Raw genomic sequence first — 26,087 nt, 5'->3', positions numbered from 1 at the left:
GTTTACTTCCTCTTTAAAGAGGTTGTAAAGCTCCCTGTGCAAGTTGTACCTATAGGTAAGCCTTATTTTAAGTGTACCTACAGGTACTGCAAATATCTACTAAACGTACACCATGTAGGAGACATTCACTGTATACTGCACAAATGATGTCATCGGCACATGCGCTCTGAAGGAACAGCCACCTGCACAATTTCTTTAGGAACGAGTGCCATGACTGGCGGCTCCTGCACAGGAGTGACGCCACGCGGCTTCGGTCAGTCACACAGCCAGAGTCTGTGGCCCCAGAAGGAAGATGGGCAAAGATGGATGCGGCCTGTGGCAGGCTTTGTTTGCAGGTAAGTGTCATGTAATGCGCTAATCTGCATCGCATACTAGCACATTGCAGGGAGGAAGTAAACCCTGGTGGGTTTTTCTTCCTGAGTCCTCAGTGTTATTGGTCAACTTGGAAGTGACATACTATATCCCTTACCCGATCCAAGTTCTCCAATATAACACCCCGAGTCCCTGACACTAGTTATTGGAGCAACAAGCAAAAATGTATATGCACCTGGCTTTGGGAAATCCCACAGAGGGGAAAAGTGTGGCAGGCCCAGGCAAAATACCAGCAGCTCCTGTGGGGGTAGCACTAGGCTTACTTCCATTACCCTAAATGACCATACAACTACTGTACCCATACCCTGAAGACAATTCCCTTACCACCGCATACAGCTACCCTATAATTACCTTACAACTACCCCCACAGAATATGTCTATATAAACTGCCTAGTAGTAGCAGGAACCGTCTGTTTAACATTCCCGCTCACTCTCCGCCTTCCATGTAGCCTCTTCTGACTGAAAACCCCGCTCCGCCTACCTCTCTCGCCAATCAGGCAGTCTCCTCCCCCTCACTATACATCACATCCAATCTCACCTCGCCTACCCGAAGCTAGGAAGCACCGCCTTCTCTAACACCAGTCCAGCCAATCTGACAGAAAACCAACCGTCAAACCGATGCTTATCCAATCCGGAGTACTAAAGTATAATATGCAAATAATATCTGCGACGCTATTGGCGAACAAGCTGCTGGCTGCCTATTGGCGAAGAGTAAGGAAGTAGGCGTGTGGAGACGCCCAGTATGTGCTGGGTTACTGAGGCTCCGCCCTGGCGTCGTGTACAGTTTGCAGAGAGGTGGTTTCTTCCAGCGGCACTGTACAGCCTGGACACAGGTAAGGACCATTGCCATATATTGGGTCACATGTGCTCATCTCATAGGACTGCGTGCACATAGACTACATGGAATGCAGCGATCAGCCATTTACAAAGCCGTGCATTTGTTGCCTGTCATTGCAGAGCAAACCATGACCTCATTTCATACATTGCACATAATAACGAGCCTGGGTTGTTGTTGTTACACTGAGTCGTGCCTGGTTCATAGCAATGCATCTTCTCATCTGTCCAATACATGTTTCTATACTAAAACAGGAGAGTGCAGATGTTTGTATCATTGATGATTGTCACAAAGGACTACATTGCTCACCTGATAGTCATATCGCAGGGTGAAGTTTTCCCCTAAAATCCCTTCTTCAGGCTGCAGTGTGACATATCAGAGCTGAGAAATGTCATAGCAGTCTGTGCTGATCTAGTCTGCTCTGCAGCTTTTCAAGCCCCCCTTGCCATGATCACAAGAGGTCTTCTGGCACATTGATTTCCACCAAGTGCATTAAGATTACCTTCACAATCACTGGCCAGAGCAGCCTTTCTCAACCTTTTCAACACAGAGGAACCCTTGAAATAGTTCTCCGGTCTCAGGGAACCCCTACTAGAAATCTACAACTCATGATACATTAGTGTGATGGTTAGTGGGAAGAATGGTCCTTACACTTGTGGTCATTGGGAAGAATTACCTCCTTACAGATAGTTAATAAGATCAATCGTGTCAGGGGGAACTTATCTGAGAGGTGGAAATTGCTCAATGCAGAAGGGACTCCTAGCAACCTCTGGAGGAACCCTGGTTGAGAATCACTGGGCCAGAGTGTTCATTACCTCCCATGCCTTTTTATTTGTTTATTTACACTTGCGTGCGCACATCATGTCTACGGTGGTCTATTCATTTCAATGAGATGCCTTACCTGCAAGAAGCATGGGGAAAGAAGTCCCTGACTTTTAACGTTTTTTTAAATTGCGCCGCACCAAACCATGGTTTTTGCATGTGGTTACTAATACGTGGTCATGCCATTAAGAATTAATGGCATCCCTGTGCATTTGCTAAAGAGCAGTGCGTTTCTACCCAGGCTGAGAAAGCGCAAGATTGTGTACACACTCCTGACAGACATACATGCATGTGAACCAAGCCTTACTGGGGATCTAGGTTACCCCCCCTTATTTTGGAGCCAGGTATATCCTTATTGTGGGTCTAGATTGCCCCAACCCTATTGTGCATCTCTTTATAGTGAAGCTAGATTCGCCCCTTGCTGTGGAGCCAGGCTTTAAAAAAGGCCTGGATTCTTTCCTAAATGTACATATTATTATAACTGGGTACTAACATTTATAGTTAAAGTTTGATCCAGGCAAAATCCTTTTACCTCTTGGGGATCAAGAAGGAATTTTTTTTTTCCCTGCTGTAGCAAATTGGATTATGCTTTGCTGTTGTGTTTTTTTTTTTTTTTTGTTTTTTTTTGCCTTCCTCTTGATCAACTGTGGGAATAGGAATGTGTATATGGGATTTTATTTTTTGGTTGAACTAGATGGACTTGTGTCTTTTTTCTACCTGACTAACTATATGAATCCAACATGCCAGCGTGACTTCATCGCAGCTTGCATTTGACTTCTTTAACAGAATGCAATGCAAATCGTATTGAAGTTGCACCAAAAGTAGTGTAGGAACCTTTTTCTAAGTCTGAGCGACTCTAGTGGCTCCTATTAGAGCAGCTCCATTGCTCCATTGCTGCAGTATGAACCAAGGCATACTGTGGAGCTCGATTACCTCCCTCACTGTGGAGCTCAATTGCTTCCCCTTACTGTGGAGCTAGATTCCAGTATGCCAAAATAACCCACCACAGCATTGTCCAGAAGCACTTTCCTCAGCCTTGCAGCAGAACTAACCCTTTGGGATATCAGAAATCTCCATATACAGTTCGGTCCATATATTTTTGAACACGGGCACAAAGTTTTTTCAGCTATTTACCAAAACGTATTAATGCTATAGTTATGTAACAGACATGTGCTGAAAGTGCACACTCTCGGGTTTAATTTGTGCGTATGTACATCCAAATCGGATGAAGGGTTCGGAATTACAGCTCTTAAGAATAGCCACCCTCCTTTTTCAAGAGACCAAAAGTAATTGGACAGTTGAATCAAAAGCTGTTTCATGGCCAGGGGTGGGCTACTCCTTTTTGTCATGTCTTCATCAATTAAGCAGGTAAAAAGTCTGAAGCTGATAATCAAAGCCTCGTACACATGATATGAAAATCAGATGGGAAAATTCGTAAGACGAGCTGTCTGCGGATTTTTGGATCGTTAGTACGATGCTTTCCACTTTTTCGTCAGACAAAAGCTGGATGTGCAGGCTAGAACTTTTTTGTCGGTTGTGAACTCAACATCTGATTTTTGGATGGTCAGTACAGAAATCGTCACACCAAAGTCGAAAGCACAAACACGCGTGCTCTGAATGAAGGAATGAGCCAGAAGAGTTTGGTCTTGTAAACTACAGTTCGTAATCTAGAATTAACATTTGTGACGCAGCAATTGATGAAATGTCGAAATGCAGCGCACATTCTCATCTTCTTTAACCACTTAAGAACCGGACCATTTGGCTGGCTAAAGACCAGACCACTTTTTGCAATTCGGTACTGCATCGCTTTAAGCCTCATGCACACGAGACGCAGTTAAACGCGCGTTCAGATGCAGTTGGACAGTTTTTTCAACTGCACCTGAACTCATTCAATGTTATCCTATGTGTCCATGCACACAGTCTTGTTTTTTTCCGTTTATATGCAGTTGCGTTTAATCTCGTTTTTCCAGAAGCAAAAAAATGCGTTCAGAAACAAAAATTTCTGCGTTTCAGACGCAAAACGCGGCAAAACGCGGTAAAACGCGGCAAAACGCCGCTACCGCGTTTAGCCGCGTTTGCGTTTATATGCGTTTTTAAAGGTGACCTTTTTTTTTACATTAAAAATCTCAAAAATGATTGCAAATGATGAAAAACCATTAGAAAAATATTTTAAACAATTGCAATTGCAAGTGGACAATCCACAACTTGTGGCAAGTGACGTGGCAAGTGGACAATCCACAACTTGTGGCAAGTGACATGGCAGGTGGCAAGTGATGTGGCAAGTGGACAATCCACAACTTGTGGCAAGTGACGTGGCAGGTGAAGTGGCAAGTGACGTGGAAAGTGGACAATAAACAACTTGTGGCAGGTGACGTGGCAAGTGACCTGGCAGGTGACGCGGCAAGTGACTTGGCAGGTGACGTGGCAAGTGGAAAATCAACAACTTGTGGCAGGTGACTGGCATGTGACGTGGCAAGTGGACAATAGACAACTTGTGGCAGGTGACGTGGCAAGTGACCTGGCAGGTGACGCGGCAAGTGACTTGGCAGGTGACGTGGCAAGTGGAAAATCAACAACTTGTGGCAGGTGACTGGCATGTGACGTGGCAAGTGGAAAATCCATAACTTGTGGCAGGTGATGTGGCAAGTGACGTGGCAAGTGGACAATCCACTTGTGGCAGGGGACGTGGCAAGTGACGTGGCAAGTGGACAATCCACAACTTGTGTCAGGTGACGTGGCAAGTGGACAATCCACAACTTGTGGCAGGTGACGTGGCAGGGGACGTGGCAAGGGACGTGGCAAGTGGACAATCCACAACTTGTGGCAGGTGATGTGGCTGGTGACGTGGCAAGTGGACAATCCACAGCTTGTGGCAAGTGACGTGGCAAGTGGACAATCCACAACTTGTGGCAGGTGACGTGGCAAGTGAACAATCCACAACTTGTGGCAGGTGACGTGGCAAGTGACGTGGCAGGTGATGTGGCAAGTGACGCGGCAAGTAGACAATCCACAACTTGTGGCAGGTGACGTGGCAGGTGACGTGGCAAGTGAAAAATCCACAACTTGTGGCAGGTGACGTGGCAAGTGACGTGGCAGGTGATGTGGCAAGTGACGCGGCAAGTAGACAATCCACAACTTGTGGCAGGTGATGTGGCTGGTGACGTGGCAAGTGGACAATCCACAGCTTGTGGCAGGTGGCATGGCAGATGACGTGGAAAGTGGACAATCCACATCTCGTGGCAAGTGACGTGGCAGGTGATGTGGCAAGTGACGTGGCAAGTGGACAATCCACAATTTGTGGCAGGTGACGTGGCAGGTGATGTGGCAAGTGGACAATCCACAACTTGTGGCAGGTGATGTGGCAAGTGATGTGGCAGGTGATGTGACAAGTGGACAATCCACATCTTGTGGCAAGTGACGTGGCAGCTGACGTGGCAAGTGACGTGGCAGGTGACGTGGCAAGTGACATGGCAAGTGGACAATCCACATCTCGTGGCAAGTGACGTGGCAGGTGATGTGGCAAGTGACGTGGCAAGTGGACAATCCACAACTTGTGGCAGGTGACGTGGCAGGTGATGTGGCAAGTGACGTGGCAGCTGACGTGGCAAGTGGACAATCCAAAACTTGTGGCAGGTGACGTGGCAAGTGATGTGGCAAGTGGACAATCCACAGCATGTGGCAAGTGACGTGGCAAGTGGACAATCCACAACTTGTAGCAGGTGACGTGGCAGGTGACGTGGCAAGTGAACAATCCACAACTTGTGGCAGGTGATGTGGCAAGTCACGTGGCAAGTGGACAATCCACAACTTGTGGCAGGTGATGTGGCTGGTGACGTGTCAAGTGGACAATCCACAGCTTGTGGCAGGTGGCATGGCAGATGACGTGGAAAGTGGACAATCCACATCTCGTGGCAAGTGACGTGGCAGCTGACGTGGCAAGTGACGTGGCAAGTGGACAATCCAAAACTTGTGGCAGGTGACGTGGCAAGTGATGTGGCAGGTGACGTGGCAAGTGACGTGGCAAGTGGACAATCCACAGCTTGTGGCAGGTGGCATGGCAGATGACGTGGAAAGTGGACAATCCACATCTCGTGGCAAGTGACGTGGCAGGTGATGTGGCAAGTGACGTGGCAAGTGGACAATCCACAATTTGTGGCAGGTGACGTGGCAGGTGATGTGGCAAGTGGACAATCCCCAACTTGTGGCAGGTGCCGTGGCAAGTGACACGGCAAATGCAAGTGTACAACTGCTCTCTATGCTGCTGCTGCTCACTCTGATCAAAATAGCAGAAATAGTTAAAAAAAATGCTTTGAGAGCTTGGGGAGGGTCTACATGATGTTATCTTTATAAACGCGTCTAAACGCAAACGCGTCTAAACGCGTCTAAACGCGAAATGCAAACGCGGCAAAACGCGCGTTTCTAAACGCGCGTTTCAGCTTTTTTTTAACAGAGGTTCCATCTGCGTCTCGTGTGCATGAGGCCTTAACTGACAATTGCACGGTCATGTCTTTTGATCGTATTTGATCACCTCTGCGGTTTTTATTTTTTGCGCTATAAACAAAAAAAGAGAGCCAATTTTGAAAAAAAGCATTATTTTTAACTGTTTGCTGTAATAAATATCCCCCCAAAAATATATAAAAAAAACATTTTTTTTCCTCAGTTTAGGCTGATACGTATTCTTCTACATATTTTTGGGGGAAAAAAAATCGCAATAAGTGTATAGTGATTGGTTTGCGCAAAAGTTATAGCGTCTACAAAATAGGGGATAGTTTTATGGCATTTTTAGATAAAAATTATATATATTATTTATTTATTTTTTACTAGTAAAGGCAGCTATCAGCAAATTTTTGGGACCATTGGGATTAATACAGCAATCAGTGCAATTAAAATTGCATTGATTACTGTAAAAAATTTCACTGGCAGTGAAGGGGTTGACACTAGGGGCAGTGAAGGGGTTAATATGTATCCTAGGGAGTGTTCTAACTGAAGGGGGGATTTGACTGTGCAGGGAAACTAACAGACGATCTGTCAGTTCACTGCTCAGAGAACTGGAAAATGTGTGTTTACACACACAGCTCCCAGTTCTCCATGTGCCCCAAGCGATCGCGGGAGCCCGGCGGTGATCGGCCCCCTAGTGGTCGTTTATGCTACTGACGTAGCATAGCAGGGATTTGCGCAGCCGAGCCATGCTGCTGCAGTACAACTGCGGCGGCTGGTCGGCATGCAGTTAAAGCACCCAAAAGCAATCATATTATATTGCAGTTTACCAATTCATGTGAGAGAGAGCTGCATTCATTTTTCTTTTATAGGCTTTCTTTTCTTTCTTTTTATCTGGGGATTCAGCCAATAGGTCTGTTGTCTTTTTCAACAAAATCAGCTCTCTTGCAGTTATTGATGAGACAAACAATCTAACACTGGCAGGGGTGCTTAAAATAAGCTTTTAGTTCTTTAAAACCTTAAAGGAAAAAACTGTTGATTATAAAGTATTAGCTGAAGTTTGACTTCAGTTTGTTTAGTGTATTTAAATCTGCTAGTACATCTGACCGCCCCCTTCCCAAAGATTGACAATCCTGCTGTGCTCATTCCTCCATAGTGGGGACACTCTAATACAGGGTGTTACTGGCCAGATCACTAGTTGACAACTGAGGGAAAAAGCTTAACCCCTTCCTGACCAGCTGCCACAGTTATACTGTGACAGGTTGGCTCCCCTGGGCGAACCGACATAGCTGTATGTCGGTTTGCCTTTGACCACTAGGGGGCACCACGCCACTGGAGACGATGCGTGTGCCCAGCGGTCTCGATGACTACCGGTCACCCGCTTACCCGCTCCTTGCAGAGACAGAACGGAGATCTGTCAATGTAAGCAGACAGATCTCTGTGCTGTCAGGGGCGAGGAGAGCGATCTGTTCATACTAAGTATAACAATCGCTCTCCTCACCCAGGCAGGCAGTCCCATCCCCCCACAGTTAGAATCACTTGCTAGGTAACACAGTTGTATATAGGGAAAAACTAGTGCGCTCCACCTAATATGTCATAGGAAGACTAAATATAAAAATAATGTACACAGGAAGCAGCCAGCATGGAAACAGTGATCTCAGCACCGAAAATGAGTATATAAATTAATTAGAAATGCGGCGCTACCTAAAAGTGCTTAAACATATAGTGAATAGTAATCCCAAAATTAAAACGAGAAAATATAATGTAAATCAGATACTATCCATTAGATGCAACATAAATAGTATAGAAAATATGTCTGTATAAATAATCCAAATGTAAATGAGCGTGCAATCAATATGTATAAATATAAAAAATGAATAAATGAAAGTCCGTGAAAAAATCATTCAAGTGGTTAAATAAAAATAATCTGCATTAATGATCCAAACAAAAAATTTATAAAGTGAAAGTTCGTGAAAAAAATCAATCAAGTGATTATTTATATAATCAATATAAACAAGTGATTGTCCATAAACAAAACGTGCACTGATGACTGGTAAACTTGCAAAAATAAAGTTCATGCAAAAAGTGTAAAAATCATTTCCAAAAGTGACAATCCACTGCAAACTTCAGTGCTTAATGGGTGCACCACCTATTTCCCCCAGCCTCTCACCTCCAGTAACTGGTAAATAGGCACTGTGTATAAAGATAGCTGCTGGCTTCTTATTCATTCAGTCACACTGCTCCACCGCTGTCAGTATTTCACTGTGTGGCTATGTATTTCATGCCCTCTCAATAGCTCCAGGATATCCCAGCAGTATAGAATAGAAGAACACAGAGGGCTTTCATGTGTAGTATTTCGCTACTTTATTGAAATAAAGATAAAATCCACACTTACATCAACATATACAGCAGAGTGTGCAGCAGACGCGGACTTCCGGTTTCGGCCGCAACCGGAAGTGATAGGTCCGACACCAAATTCCTTCCCTGACGCGTTGCGTTACAGCACGTAACTTTTTCAAAGGGTAATAGGAAGTAGGTGTCATGGGTATTTATATGCAACGAGCGCCGTCGCCATATTAACTCAGGGCGGCAGCGCTATTGCAGACTACTAATAAAATGGCTATAACATCAATATTCAATATATTCCAGAACCACTTATAGTGAAACTACAGAAACCATATAGGTAAATCACTGTTTAAAAGGAATATATAATTTAAAATAAAATAATATAAAAATAATTTAAAAATAGGCCGTATTATATACAGGCTTATAGGAAGAGCGACATCTAGTGGTTGAATATAAAATTGCTCTTCAAATTATTTAACTTGAATCCAAAAACCAAGGTATGAAAGGGAGTAAAACATATTGTATATACAGAAGAAAAGATCATAGAAATTATATCATTGAGCACTTAGTAAATAATCCTCTCTATTTAGAGCAGACTATGTGAGAAGGAATATCTCAATGACATATCATTATCTACACAATGCTAATAGACAAATATATACATAAAAAATTATTTAAAATTTCATAAAAAGTTGATAAATCACCATAAATATCGACAAATAAAATCCATACAGTACCAGTGGATATAAGCGCTAATATATATCATATATATGCATATAAAAAATGTTAAAACCAATAAAATATAATTTTTTAAAAATATATATAAAATTCTCTATAAATATTACTGGATAAAAATACGTTAAAAATTAGAAATAAAACAATTGAGATCAAATTCCACGTTGTGTCCTAGTGGTGTAAGGGTACGAAGTTCATGTATCCATCTCGATTCAGCTTGGCTGATTTTAATCACCTTATTATCACCTCTCCAATGAGGTACAAATTTTTGAATACCACAGATTTTCAGTGACATGGGGTCTTTATTATGGAATTTCATATAATGTTTAGATAGGCTGTGTTTATCAAAACCTTTCTTTATGTTTTGTTTAACACAGTTAACACCTTGATCGCCCCCTACTGTTAACCCCTTCCGTGCCAGCGGCATTTACATAGTAATAATAATCGGTGCATTTTTTTTATGAACTGATCACTGTATAAATGCCAATTGCGATTTTTTTTTTTTTTTTTTTTTTTTTTTTTTTTTTTTTTTTTTTTATTGCCAAAAATAGGTAGAAGAATACACATCGGCCAAAACTGAGGGAAAAAATAGCTGTTTATAGTGCAAAAAGTAAAAACTGCAGAGGTGATCAAATGCCACCAAAAGAAAGCTTTATTTGTGGGGAAAAAAAAGGACGTACATTTTTTGCAGGTACAACTTTACATGGCCGTGCAAATTTCAGTTAAATTGACGCAGTGCCGTATCTCAAAAAATGGCCTGGTCATTGAACAGCCATATCTTCCGGGGCTGAAGTGACTAAAGAAAGCGATAACACCAAATTTAAACACACCTGCTCCCTATTCACACCTGAGACCTTGTAACACTAATGAGTGACATGACGCGGGGGAGGGAAAATGGCTAATTGGGCCCAATTTGGGCATTTTCACTTAGGGGTGTATTTACTTTTGTTGCCAGCGGTTTAGACGTTAATGGCTGTGTTATTTTCAGGGGAAATCAAATTTCATACTGTTATACAAGCTGTACACTCACTACTTTACATTGTAGCAAAGGGTCATTTCTTCAGTCTTGTCGCATGAAAAGATATAGTATATTTACATAAATGTGAGGGTTGTACTCACTTTTGTGAGATACTGTAGATAACTAACATTACATGTTTTAAAATTGCGTGCTCCTGTGATATTACCAAAAAACGATTGTGCCCAAAAATCGCCATATGTGACGCTTTTAAAAACCAATATAGCTCATCATTTTAACGTTAACTAGGAGCTCTTGTGCTAGAAATTATTGCCGCAAATGTCAGAGTAAGAACAATAAGTCACATGTGTGATGCAACCGCAGTTGAATTGTGTGTACGCACCCTGGGCTTGCGATTGCCCACTTTTTTGTTATTTTAATATATTTTATCATTTAATTTTTTACATGATTGCTATCAAAAGGGGTTATTAAAATGTGATATCATTGGGTGGGTGACAGGAGCTCTTTTTGGAGACTTTAGGGGTCAAATTGACCCTAATATCTAACCAAGTACTGATCGGCTTGTGTTCCTGGGTGTCGGTAAGTATGAGATAGCCTGGGAACCACGGGAGGGGTGGGTTTTACCGTGCGGTCGGCTGTATGAAAGTGGTTGGTGGGAATGGAGCTGCCGCATCACTTTTACTTTGAAGCTGGTTGCTGGCTCTACAAAACGCACAAAAGCCATCAGCTTGTGGTGAAAGGTTCACTTTTTGGACATATATTAGGGCTGTTGAATATAATGGGTAAATCGATGCATCGCGATGCAGCCATTCTCAATTCAGCATCAATGCGCCGAACGGCAGAAATTGATTAGCAATTATGTCATCCGGCCCTGCCGCGCTAAGCTGTGCTGAGCCCTGTCTTTCTTGGGTAAAAACAGTGGTGATAGGTGGCTTGAAGCGGGAGCTGAATAAACAGCCCCTCTGGGTTACTGTGATGGTGTGATCTGTCTCTGTGGCGGAATTGGGGTTCCCTGTCTCTGTGGTAGAATGGTGGTAAGTAAAGGAAGGTTATTACCCTTGTAAGGTTTATTTTTGCCATCTTTGTCCCATTGTGGAGATGTATCCTTCACTTCATGTTCCATAGCCAAAACTGGAAGTGAGAAGAAATCCCTGAAAATTAAAGGAATCTGTTGGGGACCCCTAGTTCACCAGAACTTCTGTACCCATTGGAAGATTTCCCCTCTATGAATTTTCTGGGGATAACCCAAATTATTATTATTATTATTATTATTTTATTTTTTTTACTTTCAATGACAATGGTAAACAGGACAAATAAGGTGAATCTCTCTTATGGGCACACAGACAGAAAAAAACACTGACAGATGTTCTAATCCATCTCCACTCTATGCAAAACCCCCTCAAAAAATGTTGCCTTTAGTTGTACTTTCATTTAACCACTTCAGCCCTGGAAGATTTGGCTGCTGAATGACTGGGCCATTTTTTGCAATTCGGCACTGCGTCGCTTTAACTGACAATTGCGCGGTCATGCGACGATACACCCATATAAAATTTATGTCCTTTTTTTCCCCACAAATAGAGCTTTCTTTTGGTTGTATTTGATTGCCTCTGCAGTTTTTATTTTTTGTGCTAAAAACAAAATAAGAGCAACAATTTTGAAAAAAACTGTATTTTGTACTTTTACTAAAATAAATATCCCCATTTGTTTGCTTTTTTTTTTTTTTTTTTTTTAAAAGAAGAAAAACATTTTTTTTATTAGTTTAGGCCGATATGTATTCTTCTGAATATTTTTGGTAAAAACGCAATAAGGGTATATTGACTGGTTTGCGCAAAAGTTATAGCGACTACAGAATAGGGGATAGATTAATATTTTTTTCTTTATACCATTATTATTATTATTTTTTACTAGTAATGTCGGGACTACGACATTATGGCGGAAAACTTTTGACACATTTTTGGGACCATTGGCATTTATACAGCGATCAGTGCTATAAAAATGAACTGATTACTGTAAAAATGTCACTGGCAGAGAAGGGGTTTACACTAGGGAGTGATCAAGGGGTTAAATGTGTTCCCTGTGTGTGTTTCTAACTGAAGGGGAAGGGGACTGACCTAGAGGAAATGACACGATCTGTCACTCCTTGCAGAACAGGGATTTGTGTGTTTATACACACGTCCCTGTTCTGCCTCTCGTGCTCATGATCGCTCGTGGCCAGTGGTCATCGCGATCGCTGGCCACCAGCATCGGCATCCCCCGCAGTGAGAGGGTGTGTGCGCGCGCCTGCTATCTCAATCCCACGAGCCGACGAATAGCTACGATGGTTCGTGGGATCATGCTGACCTGCCGCCCTAGAATGACGGTGGTTGATCGGCAAGCGGTTAAGGTTTAGACATTTATGTTAATGTTTACATTTAAAATTTTACATAGTATTTACTGTTCTAAATAAATATTGTTGTCTTTTGTGTTCGCTGTTCAGACTTTACTATATGGAGGGAAGTGGACTTTTTTAAGAGCAGATGAACAATTTTTTTTATTTTCTTCAATTTCTGACTGGTTAAATTTTTGGATGAAAAAAACCATAGGCACTTTGGCAGTAAGACTGGGTTCACGCTAGGGCTGCAACTAACGATTATTTTCATAATCGATAAGTTGGCCGATTATTGTTTCGATTAATCGGTTAATAACCTTTTTAAAAAAAAAAATTGGGTCAAATTGACGTTCATTTTCAACCACAGTGACGGGAACATTTGGAAATAGAAAACGTCTTGGTCAAAGGAATTTTCAGACACTATGTGTTTTTTGTCAGAAATGAAGGGAAATTTTCAAACAAAACTCTTTCATTCAGCGAATGTACAAAGATTTTTCATCTGAATATTCTCACCTGAAAATTGATCCGTGAGGCCAGCATAAGGCTCGGTACACACCTATGCAGTTTTTGTTTTTGATCTGTTTCTGCAGTGCTTTTTGCTGTGCGTTTTGATTTTTGCACACGTGGTTTTACTGCAATTTGCATTTTTTTGGGCAGATTAAAAAACACAAATTGGTGCAAAAACATATTACATTCTTTTCTGCAGCTTCTCCATTGAAGTATATTGAACCAAAAAAAGCAACATTTTACATTAAAAGTCCCTGACCCTTTCCAAATATGTAGCGGCTGAAAAAAGCACAGATATGAACGTGTCCCATAGGAAACCATGTAAATGAACTGTAGTGCGTTTCTGCAAAAAGCACCAACAAACATAGATGAGAACCAGGCCTAAGACGTGTAGTAACATAATGGGGTTAAAAAGACTAAAATTAGCCCTTTATAGTACAAAAAAAGCAAATAATCACTACTGGAAGGGGGTTAATTTTTTTACCGTAGAACTGTGAAAGTAATATTTGCAGTAGTGATTATATTTTTGTACTATAAAGGGCTCATTTTAGTTTTTTTTAACCCCCTTATGTTACTGGCCGATTAATCGATTTTGAAAATAGTAATCGATTAATTTCATAATCGATTAGTTGTCGATTAATCTATTAGTTTCAGCCCTAGTTCACGCCATTGCGAATTGGATGTGGGTTTATCCAATTTGCAAGACAGGAGAGTGTGACCAGCTCTCTATGGAGCTGGTTCACATATCTCAGTTTCGGCTGCGGAGCAGCTTGCACAGTAGTCCTGTGCAACTTTGGCCCCTTTTCAGGGCCGAATTCAGGCAAAAATTTGCCCCTGATTCACCCCTGAAACAGAGAACAGGGACGCACCAGACTTCTGCTGCGAGCCACATCCTTTGGAGGTGGGAACCCAGCCTAATCATAATGCATTGCGGAATCAAATCGATTTGTAGACATAGTAATCGAATCATAAGACCAGTGAAGATGTGCGCCCCTAACGTACATCGTTCGTCCAAAGAGCTGAACTGGTTAAGCTGGAAAGTGAACGGGGTTTTTAACCACTTCCCCTCTCACATCTGTTCACTCCCTATGGAGCAGAGCAATTTTTACATTTTTGGTATGAACCTGTTCATTTGGTAATAACGTTGTCATTACTTAAGTGGACAAGTTATAACATACTGTATATTGTTTTTTTTAAAGACATTCATTCCTTTTTGATCTGCAGATGAATGAAGATGGATGAACAGATACAAATGTAACATTATTACTTTGTATCTTTGTATAATCAGTCTGGAGCAGTGTTGTTTATAAACACTGATTCAGACTGCTTTTTTGACAGCTAGAGTTGCCAATTTATTCTGAGTATACTGTAATGCCGGTGTTCTGTAGATTACTATAGATCGCTGAATAATGGCTCCGACAATCTGCATATGCTCAGTAGTGATATCTCTCCAGTTGATCTGCCTGTCAATTGGCATTAATGCGACACTGCACACCGTCGCAGGCATTGTGCAACGATCAGCAAAGTGTATTCTGTTGATTACTCAGATAATGCCTTCGATGATCTGCACATGCGCAGTAGTGACATCACTCCAGCTAACCTGCCAATCAGCTGGCATGACTTTAACCCTGTGCATGCGCAGATCGTCAAGGGCATTATCCGACGAGACTTCCGCCTGTGATGTCAACGGTGAAATCTTGCACATGCGCATGGAGAGCGAGGCATAATCTGCTGTGCAGAGACTGACGATCAGATTCTGCCTCTGTGCTTTGCTGATAGTCTAATAATATCTCTGACATTCTGTGCATGCACAGTGTTGACGTCACGCCAGCTGATCGTCACTACTGTGCATGCGCAGACCGTCTGAGGCATTATCCAATCAGCTGCAGTAATTGACAGAACACGAGCGTTGATTAATCACAGCTGACAATTACAGTATACTGGGGTAGGGAGGTCCCAGAAGCAGGGCAGATACTGGATGTGCTACACCCGCCCTGTGTAATGTGATGTTTTTTTTGGTTTGTTTGCGGTTGGTACTGCTGCTGAAAGCAACACGTACAAGTTACAGGTACAGGTAGAAAACGCCCACAATGCCAGCAGGTTGGTGTGCCATTTACACAGTTAAAAGAAGCACTGAGGAGGCAGATTGCTGTTAACCTGTGCAACGGGTTAGACACAAGTTAAAGAAGAACTCCCAGGTTTTCACACAATTTACAAGCTGGCCCAAACAAACTTTGTCCCTCACTAACTGCAAGGCCGCTGGATGAGCTGAGGCTACATACAACATACCGCAATGTGTTCCGGGTGCGAACCAAGACTTCCTATCACATACCCGGAACACAGGAGAGCTGTTTAGAGGGAGCAATGTATTCTTGCAAAGAATACAAAGCTTCCTCTGATTGGCTGAGTCAGAGGTTTGACATCATCAGCCCGCCTCTCTGACCCAGCCAATCAGCTTTGCATTCATTGTTAGACTACATTGCTCCCTCCGAGCAGCTGAGCGGCACTGCTGTAGACTGTCTTTTGTCTTGGGTATGACACAGGAAGTCTTGGCTCGCACCCGGAACACCGTGGGGTATGCTTGGGCTAGCTTGGCCCCAACAAACTATGTACATTGTGTGAAAACATGGAGTTCTTCTTTAACCACTTTAGCCCCGAAAGGTTTTACCCACTTCCTGACCAGGCCATTTTTTGCCATACGGCACTGTTATTTTAACTGGCAATTGCGTGGTCGTGCGACGCTGTACCCATATAAAATGTTGTCCTTTTTTTTTCCCCCCCACAAATAGAGCTCTCTTTGGTGCTATTTGATCACCTCTGTGGTTTTTATTTTTTGCCCTTGAAACAAAAAAAGACTGACAATTTTGGAAAAAAAATAATAATTTATTGCTTTCTGCTATAAAACATACCCAATAAAAAAAAAGTCAAAAAATCGAATTTCTTCATCCATTTAGGACAAATTGTATTCTGCTACATATTGGGGGGGGGGGGGGGGGGGGCAGCATATATTGGTTTTGGGCAAAAGTTATAGCATTTAAAAAATAGGGGATAGATTTATGGCATTTTTATTCTTTTATTTATTTTTTACTAGTAATGGCGGTGACACCTGACATTTTTTACCCTTTTTTTGGGGATCAGTGACAATATTACAGTGATCAGTGCTAAAAAAAAATGCGCTGACAATGTACTAATGACACTGGCAGGGAAGGGGTTAACATCTGGGCGGATCAAGGGGTTAACTGTGTACCCTGGGTGTGTTTTACTAACTGTATGGGGGATAAGCTGCCTGGGACAACACACAGATTCGTCTTCCTGCATAGCAAAAAGATAGGATCTCTGTGTCATCCCCTGACAGAACGGAGATCTGCCTAGTTTACTATGGCAGTTCCCTGTTCTGTCTCTGTGGGGAATGATTGCTGGCGGACAACGAGTCTGCCGGGCCTGCTGATTGGCACCCCCGCTAGCCAATCGGTGTGCTCCCACAGACTGCCGTCTACAAGCCTGATGTACTCCTACAGAGATTAGCGCAGCCAGGGTCATTTATAGTAGTTTCTAGGCAGTTGAGTTTAGAAGCATTTTTTGGAAAGCAAAAAAAATGCGTTCGGGACAGATGTTCAGAGGCATTTGAAACGCCAAATTACTCTAAACCTGGCATTTTTGACTATTTGAGAAAAAAACGCTTCTAAATGCGGCAAAACAGACCTTTTTTAAATGTTGGTTCTTATCTGTCAAGTTAAATTGCTCAGGAGAGGTTTTTAACACTTCCTGTGTACATTAAGTCTAAAAGGTACAAATTAATGCAGCTCTTTGTTCATTAATGCATGCATGCATAAAGAGGAATTTTACTCCTCCCCTGTGTTTTATTTATTTATTTTTAACACCTCCCCCCCCCCTCCTTACCTGTTGTTCGCTAAATTCACATACTCACTCGCCTTTCTAATGCATTTGGGGTTGTTCTTTAGGGGAGTGACGGTTCATTTTCAATATGGTTTGTTTTTAAATGCAAGCAGTATCTGACTCTGACTTTGTATAAGCTTTTTGCAAGCCCTGTGTAGTAGAGCACCAATTGGGGAAAGGAGAAGCAGCACAAGGAGCTAATTTGTTGTGCTGCAGTGCAAGGATCATGCTGATGATAGCAGAGATCAGAGTGGCAGAGAGATGAGCTCATTGGAGATTTACTAAAACTGGAGCGTGCAAAATCTGGTACACCAATCGGCTTCTAGGTTTAAGCCTAGGCTCACACTGATGTGGGGTGCATAATTTCAAACCCTCATGTCAGTCCAACTTCAGGAGCAATTTCAGAGACATCTGCGGGTTCCTGCAGAGATGTCTATTGAAATCACTCCTGGAAGTCACCAAAAGTAGTGCAGGAACCACTTTTGGGAATCGGTACAGTGCTGTTGCGGGCAATAGCTGGCGATTTTATATGTCAAAACAGCCCGATGTGAACGTGGGTTTATTGTCAAAGCTGAAGTTAGAGGATTGGCTACCATGCACATCTTCACCAGATTCAGTGCTCCAGGTTTAGTAAATCTCCCGCATTGCTTCTTCTTTTACTGTCCATTCACAGGGTGGGAGAGGGGAAGAGACCTGTAAGTACTATTGCAGAGAAAAATTGGGTCTCCATCTCTGCCGACAGGGCTGTGCTGAATAGCAGAACTGTTTAAATCTCAGAACTGGATCAACAGAGATTTTTTTTTTTTTTTTTTTTGCATGGAGTTCAGCTTTAATTTTTCTCTTCTTGAGGAAAACAATTGAGGCTGAAATACCATTCTTTTATAGATGTTGGTAATTCTGCATATTCACTTTCACAGAGAGACTGAGCATGACATAAGCTTGTTTTTAATGAAATTCTCACACCATCTGCCTGAGATTAGGCAAGTTTCTATAATTGTCTGTGTTCCATGGAATGGCAGAAAATGCTTATTGCCAGGTGCCGTGTGCCTACTTTTAATAAGGCAGATGGCCTGGCTGTTGGATTTAGAAGCAAAAGAAAATACATCAAACACTGTAAAAAGAAAACTAACAGATTAAATATGATGCACGAAGCAATTAAGGTTGTTTTTACAAGAACATTTGAATAAGGCACTTTCCTCTATTTAATGATAAATTTAAAATGAGTCACAGCATGAATAATGGAAATGTAATAGTAGGGAATGCTAAATGTAAACTTTGATAGAGCCTCCCTATTCTAATAATAGTGCAGGTTGCTGCCCTTTGGTACATTGACCAAAATATGCTCAGCTATTGTTATAATAAGGTGATTATTAATTTTGAAAATGAAATATCTTTCGGTACCTTCTAAGGTCTTTTATATATTTATATATATATATATATATATATATATATATATATATATATATATATATATATATATTTTTTTTTTTTATTATTATTGTTTGTTTTTTTACCTTTTGAATTGGGTGTTACAAACTAAGCAGTCCAGCACCTCCACAGCAGCCAAATTGCTTCCACACTCCTGCTAATGGGAGCCCCTGCCACGTCTCCGAGGCTCCGTTTACCAATCTGCGGGCCTAGGACCAACATAGCGAGTGCCACCGGGTATAGGGCAGGGATCCGAGTGGACATGTGTCTACTTTCCTCCCCTACTTACTGAAACTTCACTTCCGGGTCCCCATTTCACTTTCCCTGGCCAGCATGGCAGGTAAAAAATCATCTGTTGCAATGCAATCTGCACTGCATTCAATTAATTGGAGCACAAGGAGACATTCAGGGTCTTTTGGACCCTGGATGTCTTATTAAAGAGAGCCTATTACCAGAAAATCCTTTAACCTTTTTTTTCTCACAATGTTATTATATATACAGGTTCATTTAAAGAAACAAAAAACAAACATGTCATACTTACCTTGTGCAGTTGCTTTTGCACAGAGTGGCCCCTAATCCTCTTGCCTGGGGTCCCTCAGCAGCGCTCCTGGCCCCTCCTCCTTGAGTGCCCCGCTGGAGAGCCGCTCTCCCTCAGGGCACTCGTGGGGGCACACTCCTGTGTCCTGCTGCTGCGTCTACACAGACAGCAGGACTTGGGCCTGCCCCCCGGCTCCCGCGTCATTGGATTTGATTGTCAGCAGCGGGAGCCAATGGTTGCTCTGCTATGAATCTATCCAAACGGAACCCAAGACACTGGCTGGAGCTGGTGTGCTCATCCCCGTTGCTGGGAAGACTGGGTTCAGGTAAGTAAAAGGAGGGCTCTGGGGGGCAGCTGCATCACAGGAGGTTTTTTACCTTAATGCATTAAGGTGATAAACCCTGAGGGTTTACAACCCCTTTTAAAGGAGAAGTATGGCTAAAGCTTTTTTGGCCATACTTCTATGAATCCAATGTGACCCATCAGCCGGTCCAGGCTTGGAAAAGATCCTAACCATATGGTTGGTATCCACGCAAAAGCCTGGACCAACACCTGACTCAGCCTCTTGGCAATCTGCCGAGAGCCTGAGCCAGCTCCTCCCGCCCCCTCCATAGCCCAGCGCTGCAGAAAGTGCTGGAGGGGAGAGCAGAGGGCCACTGACTGTCGCAGCTCTCTGCTCAGAGCGGAGGAGAACTGAGTGATCAGCGGTGTTTGATTGCACAGTTCTCACTGCAGAGCCAGCGGGGGACAGATGCAACATTGGATGGATGCTGCATCCACCTAGGTGAGTATAAATGTGTTGTGTTTTTTTTGTTGTTTTTTATATATATATATATATATATATATATATATATATATATATATATATATATATATATATATATATATATATATATATATATATATAATCCCAAAACTTCTCTTTTAAATTGCACTCAAGCACATAAAATCCCTCCCCCCAAAAAAATGTTTGAGGTTGCCCCCCATCCTGCCCCACATACCCACCCACACATACCAACGTAAATGTACGAATCGGTGTGCCTACACACGAAAACGTTGATTGCAATACATGTTACACATCACTGGAGGGAAAGAAAGATTTCTAGCACCAGACCACCTCTGTAGCGTATGACCTATAGGGGCTTTTAAAACTATATTATGGAAAATATAAGATACTGGAGTTTTGTTTTTCCATTTCACTGGAACGCGCAAATTTTAAGTTTTGACATGTTGGGTATATATTTACATCTGTTATATGTTATCAAAAATTGGGTAAATTATTGCATTTGTGTGCCCTAAAATTAACTTTAGTGTATTTCTTACAAATAAAAAATTGGCACTATCACCATTTTATTATCTAGGGTGTCTGCTTTCAGAAACTGTATGTTTTGGGGGTTTATGCAAGCTTCCGGCCCAAATTTATTATTTTTTTTTTTAGATGTGTGCAAAAAAACGCAAAAATTACTCAGCAACAGGGTTAAACTGAGGAAATGACTGGCACATGATCGGATAACTTCCGATCGTAAGTATACATCGAGAGCTTCCTGCCAGTGACTGTGCTGGGAGCATGCACACTCAGCACAGAAAACTGTTTACATAAGGCCACATATATGTGACCTCTCAGCATTAAAGCCCACCTGCTGAGAACCTGTATGTATGTGCCACATCGGCAGGAAGTTGTTAATGCAGTGCCGTCTGAGGGGCTGAAGATCACGGACACCCAATATTGCATTTTGGCCTTGACCCTTGTCTACAAAGATTTCTCCAGATTCTCTGAATATTTTGATATTATGTACTGGTAATGGATGATAATGTATTTAAAGTCTTTGTAATTTTACATTGGGGGAACAGTATTCTGAAATAGTTTGTCAATTTTTAGACAGATTGATGAACCTCTGTCCATCTTTACTTCAGAGACACTCTGACAATCATGTTACTGACCTGTTGCCAATTAACCTAATTAGCTGCAAAACGTTCTCCCAGCTCTTCCTTGTTAGTACCACTTATTTTGCCAGCTTTTTGTTGCCCTGTCCCAAGAAAAGACCCATTGCTGCTACCAGTTTCAAAATGATCTTGCTTTTTTATTAAAATGGTACATTTTCTCAGTTTAAACATTTGATATGTTATCTATTTTCTATTGTCAATAAAATATGGATTTATGAGATTTTACAAAGCACTGCATTCTGTTTTTATGGAGCTTTTTCACCGTGTCCCAATCTATTGGGGTTATATTTAGAACTGACACCTCAATCTGTCTTTTATACTTGTCTTCAGTATAAAATAGCTTGCTGATTGGGGGAGAAAGCAAAAAGATAACTTGGTGATCTACAGTTGCTTCACCATTGAATTGCTGCTTTGATTACACTCCATTGCTTTGATTGTAGTTGTGTGGTGTTTTTTTTATTTTTTTTTATTAGAAAACGAATTGATTGTAATTAAAGCGGAGTTCCACCCAAAAGTGGACTTTCGCTTTAAGCACTCCTTGCCCCCTTACATGCCACATTTTGGCATGTATTTTTTTTTGGGGGGGGGGGTACCTTGTTTTGAGAGGGACTTCCTGTCCCACTTCCTGCTTCTGTCTCTTGGCCGCCTAGGCGACTCCCCCTCTCCCTTTAGGTGGGGGTCCTCCCTCTCTGCAATCTTCTGAGACATGTCACAGGTCCCGGAAGATTGCCTGGCCACTAGCAAAACGCAGCGCAACTCAAACATGCGCAGTGCGCATACGGCCATGAAGCTGTCACAGCCAGGTGCCCACAGTTGCAATGACGGCATCGCCGAGAGGAGGGGGAGAGGAGCAAGGCTTTGGGCAGCCACATCACTGGACCATGAGACAGGTGAGTGTCTGTTTATTAAAAGTCAGCAGCTACACTTTTTGTGGTGATAAACAATAGGGGTTCCACTACCCTCCTGTTTATTAGGCCCCTATACGGACTTCTGATGATGCCTGGTATGGTGGATAATCTAGCAGTGGGGAGCAGTTCTGTGTGTGTTTGCCTAAAGTTTAGGATGGGGTAGTGGAAACCCCCCCCCCCCAGGGTTTCGAGTAGTATATTATGTACATAGTATATATTTTAGAGTTAATGTTTATAATTTTTGTTTGCAGGTTTTGAAAATGGATTCTGTGTTAAAAGACAGTTACTTGCCCAGTTTTTACCATCCTCCTGCCAGCAAAGCACTTTCTGACCTTTTTGAATCTAGATCTTCATCAAGAAAGCATTCATCTTCAACTGTGAAAGATTCAAATTCTCCCTCTTACAGTGTTCTAGAAGTTCCCAATAGCAAAGGTAAGTAATAATTCAAGGCAATTAATCCTATAAGGTGGGTGGAGGGGCAGGAGGTAACTTTTCTTATACCACTCAATAATTATGTCCCGTGGTTTTGATGCGCTTTCTGAAAATGCACAATAACCACAGGGCATAATAGAAGTCTATGGGAAAGCACAGGTAACCCGCATATATAAAAAAACAAACAAAAAAAAGGTTAGCTGCGCTTTGACCAAAGCACAGTGGGATTGTGAAGCCGCCCTTAGGTTAGTTGACTCCTTTCAGTTAAAATATTCCAAATTTAAGGAGCATGTTCTGTCATTTACCTGTCTTTTTGATTGATGGACATGGTCAGTTGTACATCTTTTTTACCATAGCAAGCTGCCAGTCAAGGTTGCATTTGTTTCTCATATGCAAATCGATAATATCAGATTATTAGGGCTGAAACAACTAATCAATTATGAAATTAATCGATTACTATTTTCATAATCGATTAATCGGCCAGAAACATAATGGGTTTAAAAAAAAAACTAAAATGAGCCCTTTTTATAGTACAAAAAGTGCAAATAATCGCTACTGTAACTATTACTTTCACAGTTCTACAGTAAAAATATTAACCCCTTACAGTAGTGTTTTTTTTGTACTATAAAGGGCTCATTTTCGTTATTTAACCCCATTATGTTACTAAATGTCTAAAGGCCCATACACACGATCAGACTTTTTGACAACAAACATGCAAATTAGCTGTTTTGGAGCAACATCCTACCGTGTGTACGCTCCATCGGACAAACTTTTTTGGTTTTCATCAGACTTTTGTTGGCTGTGCGAACGGACAAACTTTCTGGCAACAAAAGTCTGATGGAGCAAAGTCTGATCGTGTGTACAGAAAACCATAGGACTTTTGTACAAAGTACAAACAGGCATGCTCAGAACCAATGCAAAAGATCAGACAACAATACAGAAGTTGACCAAAGGTGGCGGTTAAGAGCAGAAAAACCACGTGATTTGGTGAAAGTTGGCTGAAAAAGTCCTGCTGTGTGTATGCAATACAAGTTCAGGGCCGACGCCCTTTGTACAAAAATCCAAGGGAAAGTTTGTACAAAGTCCTATCGTGTGTATGAGGCTTTAGACCTGGTTCACATCTATGTGCCTTTTGATGCTTTTTGCAGAAACGCACTACAGTTCATTTACTTGGTCTCCTATGGGACGTGTTCACATCCTATGCTTTTTTTCAGCCGCTGAGTATTTGGAAACGGGCAGGGACTTTTTTTAACGCATAATGCTTTTTTGGTTCAATATACTTCAATGGAGAAGCTGCAGAAAGGCATGTAATGCGTTTTTGCAGCAATTTGTGCTTTTTAATCTGCCCAAGAACAAAGTAGCCAACAAAAATGCAAATCACAGCAAAATCACGTGCACAAAAATCAAAACGCACAGGAAAAAGCACTGCAGAACTGGATCAAAAGCAAACTGCATAGGTGTGTACCGAGCCTTATGCTGGCCACATGGATCAATTTTCAGACTAAAAATCTTTGTACATTCACTGAATGAAAGAATGTTGTTTGAAATTTTCACTTGTTTTTAACATTCTGTTTTTAAAATGAATGTAATTTCTGAACGAAAACCACATACACTGTCGGAAAACTTCTTGGTCAAAGGAATTTTAAATTTCCAAATTTTCCTGTCACTGTGGTTGAAAATCAATGTCGATTTGACCCCACTAACGTTTAGAAAATCGAACGAACGTTCTTAAAATTCAAAAATTACTTTAAATTTTTTTTTTCTTTTTTGTTGAAGGAAGACATTTTTTGTTTTGTTTTTTACATAAAAAAAAAAAATAAGATCTCTAAGTTTGATTATATTTACCAGATTCACCCTTTAATAGTATATACAGTATTTCTCTCTTCTAATAGTGTACATACAGTATTTCTCTCTTCTAATAGTGTACATACAGTATATCTCTCCTCTAATAGTATATACAGTATATCTCTCCTCTAATAGTATATACAGTATATCTCTCTTATAGTATATACAGTATATCTTTTCTGTCTGTTCTCAGAGTGGATTAGATATTTTTGCTCCCTAACCATATAGTTGGTTATTTATATTTACTACTGTGTAGAGATATTTAAGAATAAATTGCCTTTTTTTTAAAACTTTACATATTAACTTTTTTTTAAAGGTTATTAATCGATTAATCAAAACAATAATTGGCCAACTAATTGACTATGAAAATAATCGTTAGTTACAGATAATGGGATCAAATGCTGAACTCCTTATTTATATATTTTTAGAAATGTTTTCTAAAGCCAGCCATAGATGGTTCGAATTGTGTATTGGCAGGCAGATTGTAACCGAGTTGATCTTTCGATCAACTTGGGTACAACCAGACTATTGGCCTTCTCACTGAATTATTGCCAGTGGCAATAGCCGCTAGTAATCAATGTGTTCTTCTGGTCAGGATGGCTCCCCCCACTGGGAGAACACATTAGCACTGCGGGAGGGATTCCGCCATCAACACAGTCAGTGTGGTTGCAGGAAAAAAAATGGCAACCTCTATGGCCAGATTAAATGCATAATTACGCAAGAATTCAGAATGTGAATGAGGCCTTATAGTGCATGTAATGTGTTGGTTTGTGTTAGGCGTGCTTTAGGATTTGCTCTTTTCTTCGCTCATGTTTAATGATATCCGATTTATATGAACTTTGTGACCTATCGTTCACAACAGCTTTGGTGTCTGCTCTAAAAACTCTTCAAGAGAAGATTTCCCGGTTAGAACTAGAGAAGTTTAAAGCACAGAACTGTTTAACAAGCTTGTCCGTGGAGAACAATGAACACAAGAAAGCTTTGTCTGAAAAAGAAAAGAGTGAGGCTGCTCAGCGTGAAGCTATACGGCAGAAACACGGTAATAATGGTAATCCTTCTACCTGAGCTTTATTTAGGATTTCTCTATAAAAGCTGGAACAATACATGGCATAGCATCGAATGTATTTTTCACATAAAGTTATTGTATTCTAAGTAATGGGTAAGTGTATATTTATAAGTATTATTACGTCCAACAGAGATCATAGCACTCCCTCTGACTATGTATTCAACTGCTTTTCTCCCCAGAAGGGACTCGCTTTTCTTCAGGTATCATCTATGGCAGGGTTATCAAACTCCGTTTCATAGCAGGCTACATCAGCATTATGGTTGCCCTCACAGGGCCGGTTGTATCTGTAAGGCTATATAACTGTAACTAACCTTTATCGTTAATACATAATCGCTTGTGCATTTGATTACTGGTTTTAGTAATAACTTAAGCTTTGAAGGGCAGGTGTAGACCAGTACAGAGCCTATTCACACTCCTGTAGCAGATGTTGCAAGTCAGAAAGGAAGGTCACATACTGCTGGTATCAATCACAAGAAATTTTATTGGAGACTGCTCAGACAGATCATGCTTTTGCCATTGTGTCCTGTTTAAGCAGTTTCCAGTAAAGTTTCTTGTGGACGATACCAGCGGTGAGCAACCCTCCTTTTCAACTGGCATAGAATTGTATTATCCTCAAAATAATTATAAGCAG

At 41.4% G+C, this 26,087-nt stretch overlaps 1 protein-coding gene across 1 annotated transcript in view; it reads left to right on the top strand.

The window, feature by feature from the left end:
- The first annotated feature begins 1,099 nt into the window (after window positions 1–1,099).
- CEP57L1 (centrosomal protein 57 like 1) overlaps window positions 1,100–26,087 on the top strand; it is a 71,934-nt gene continuing 46,946 nt past the window's right edge. The window contains 4 exon segments of the mRNA XM_077487144.1: window positions 1,100–1,152; window positions 1,154–1,205; window positions 22,365–22,545; window positions 25,253–25,429. Coding sequence (XP_077343270.1) covers window positions 1,115–1,152; window positions 1,154–1,205; window positions 22,365–22,545; window positions 25,253–25,429 — 448 coding nt within the window. The 5' untranslated portion in view covers window positions 1,100–1,114.

Source organism: Lithobates pipiens, unplaced genomic scaffold (genome assembly GCF_037356315.1).
Source record: "Lithobates pipiens isolate NorthernLeopardFrog02 unplaced genomic scaffold, aLitPip1_a1.2 Scaffold_18, whole genome shotgun sequence".
Classification (NCBI taxonomy): domain Eukaryota; kingdom Metazoa; phylum Chordata; class Amphibia; order Anura; family Ranidae; genus Lithobates; species Lithobates pipiens.
Note: the sequence above shows the minus strand (reverse complement) of the source record. Positions and strands in the feature narration are given on the sequence as shown.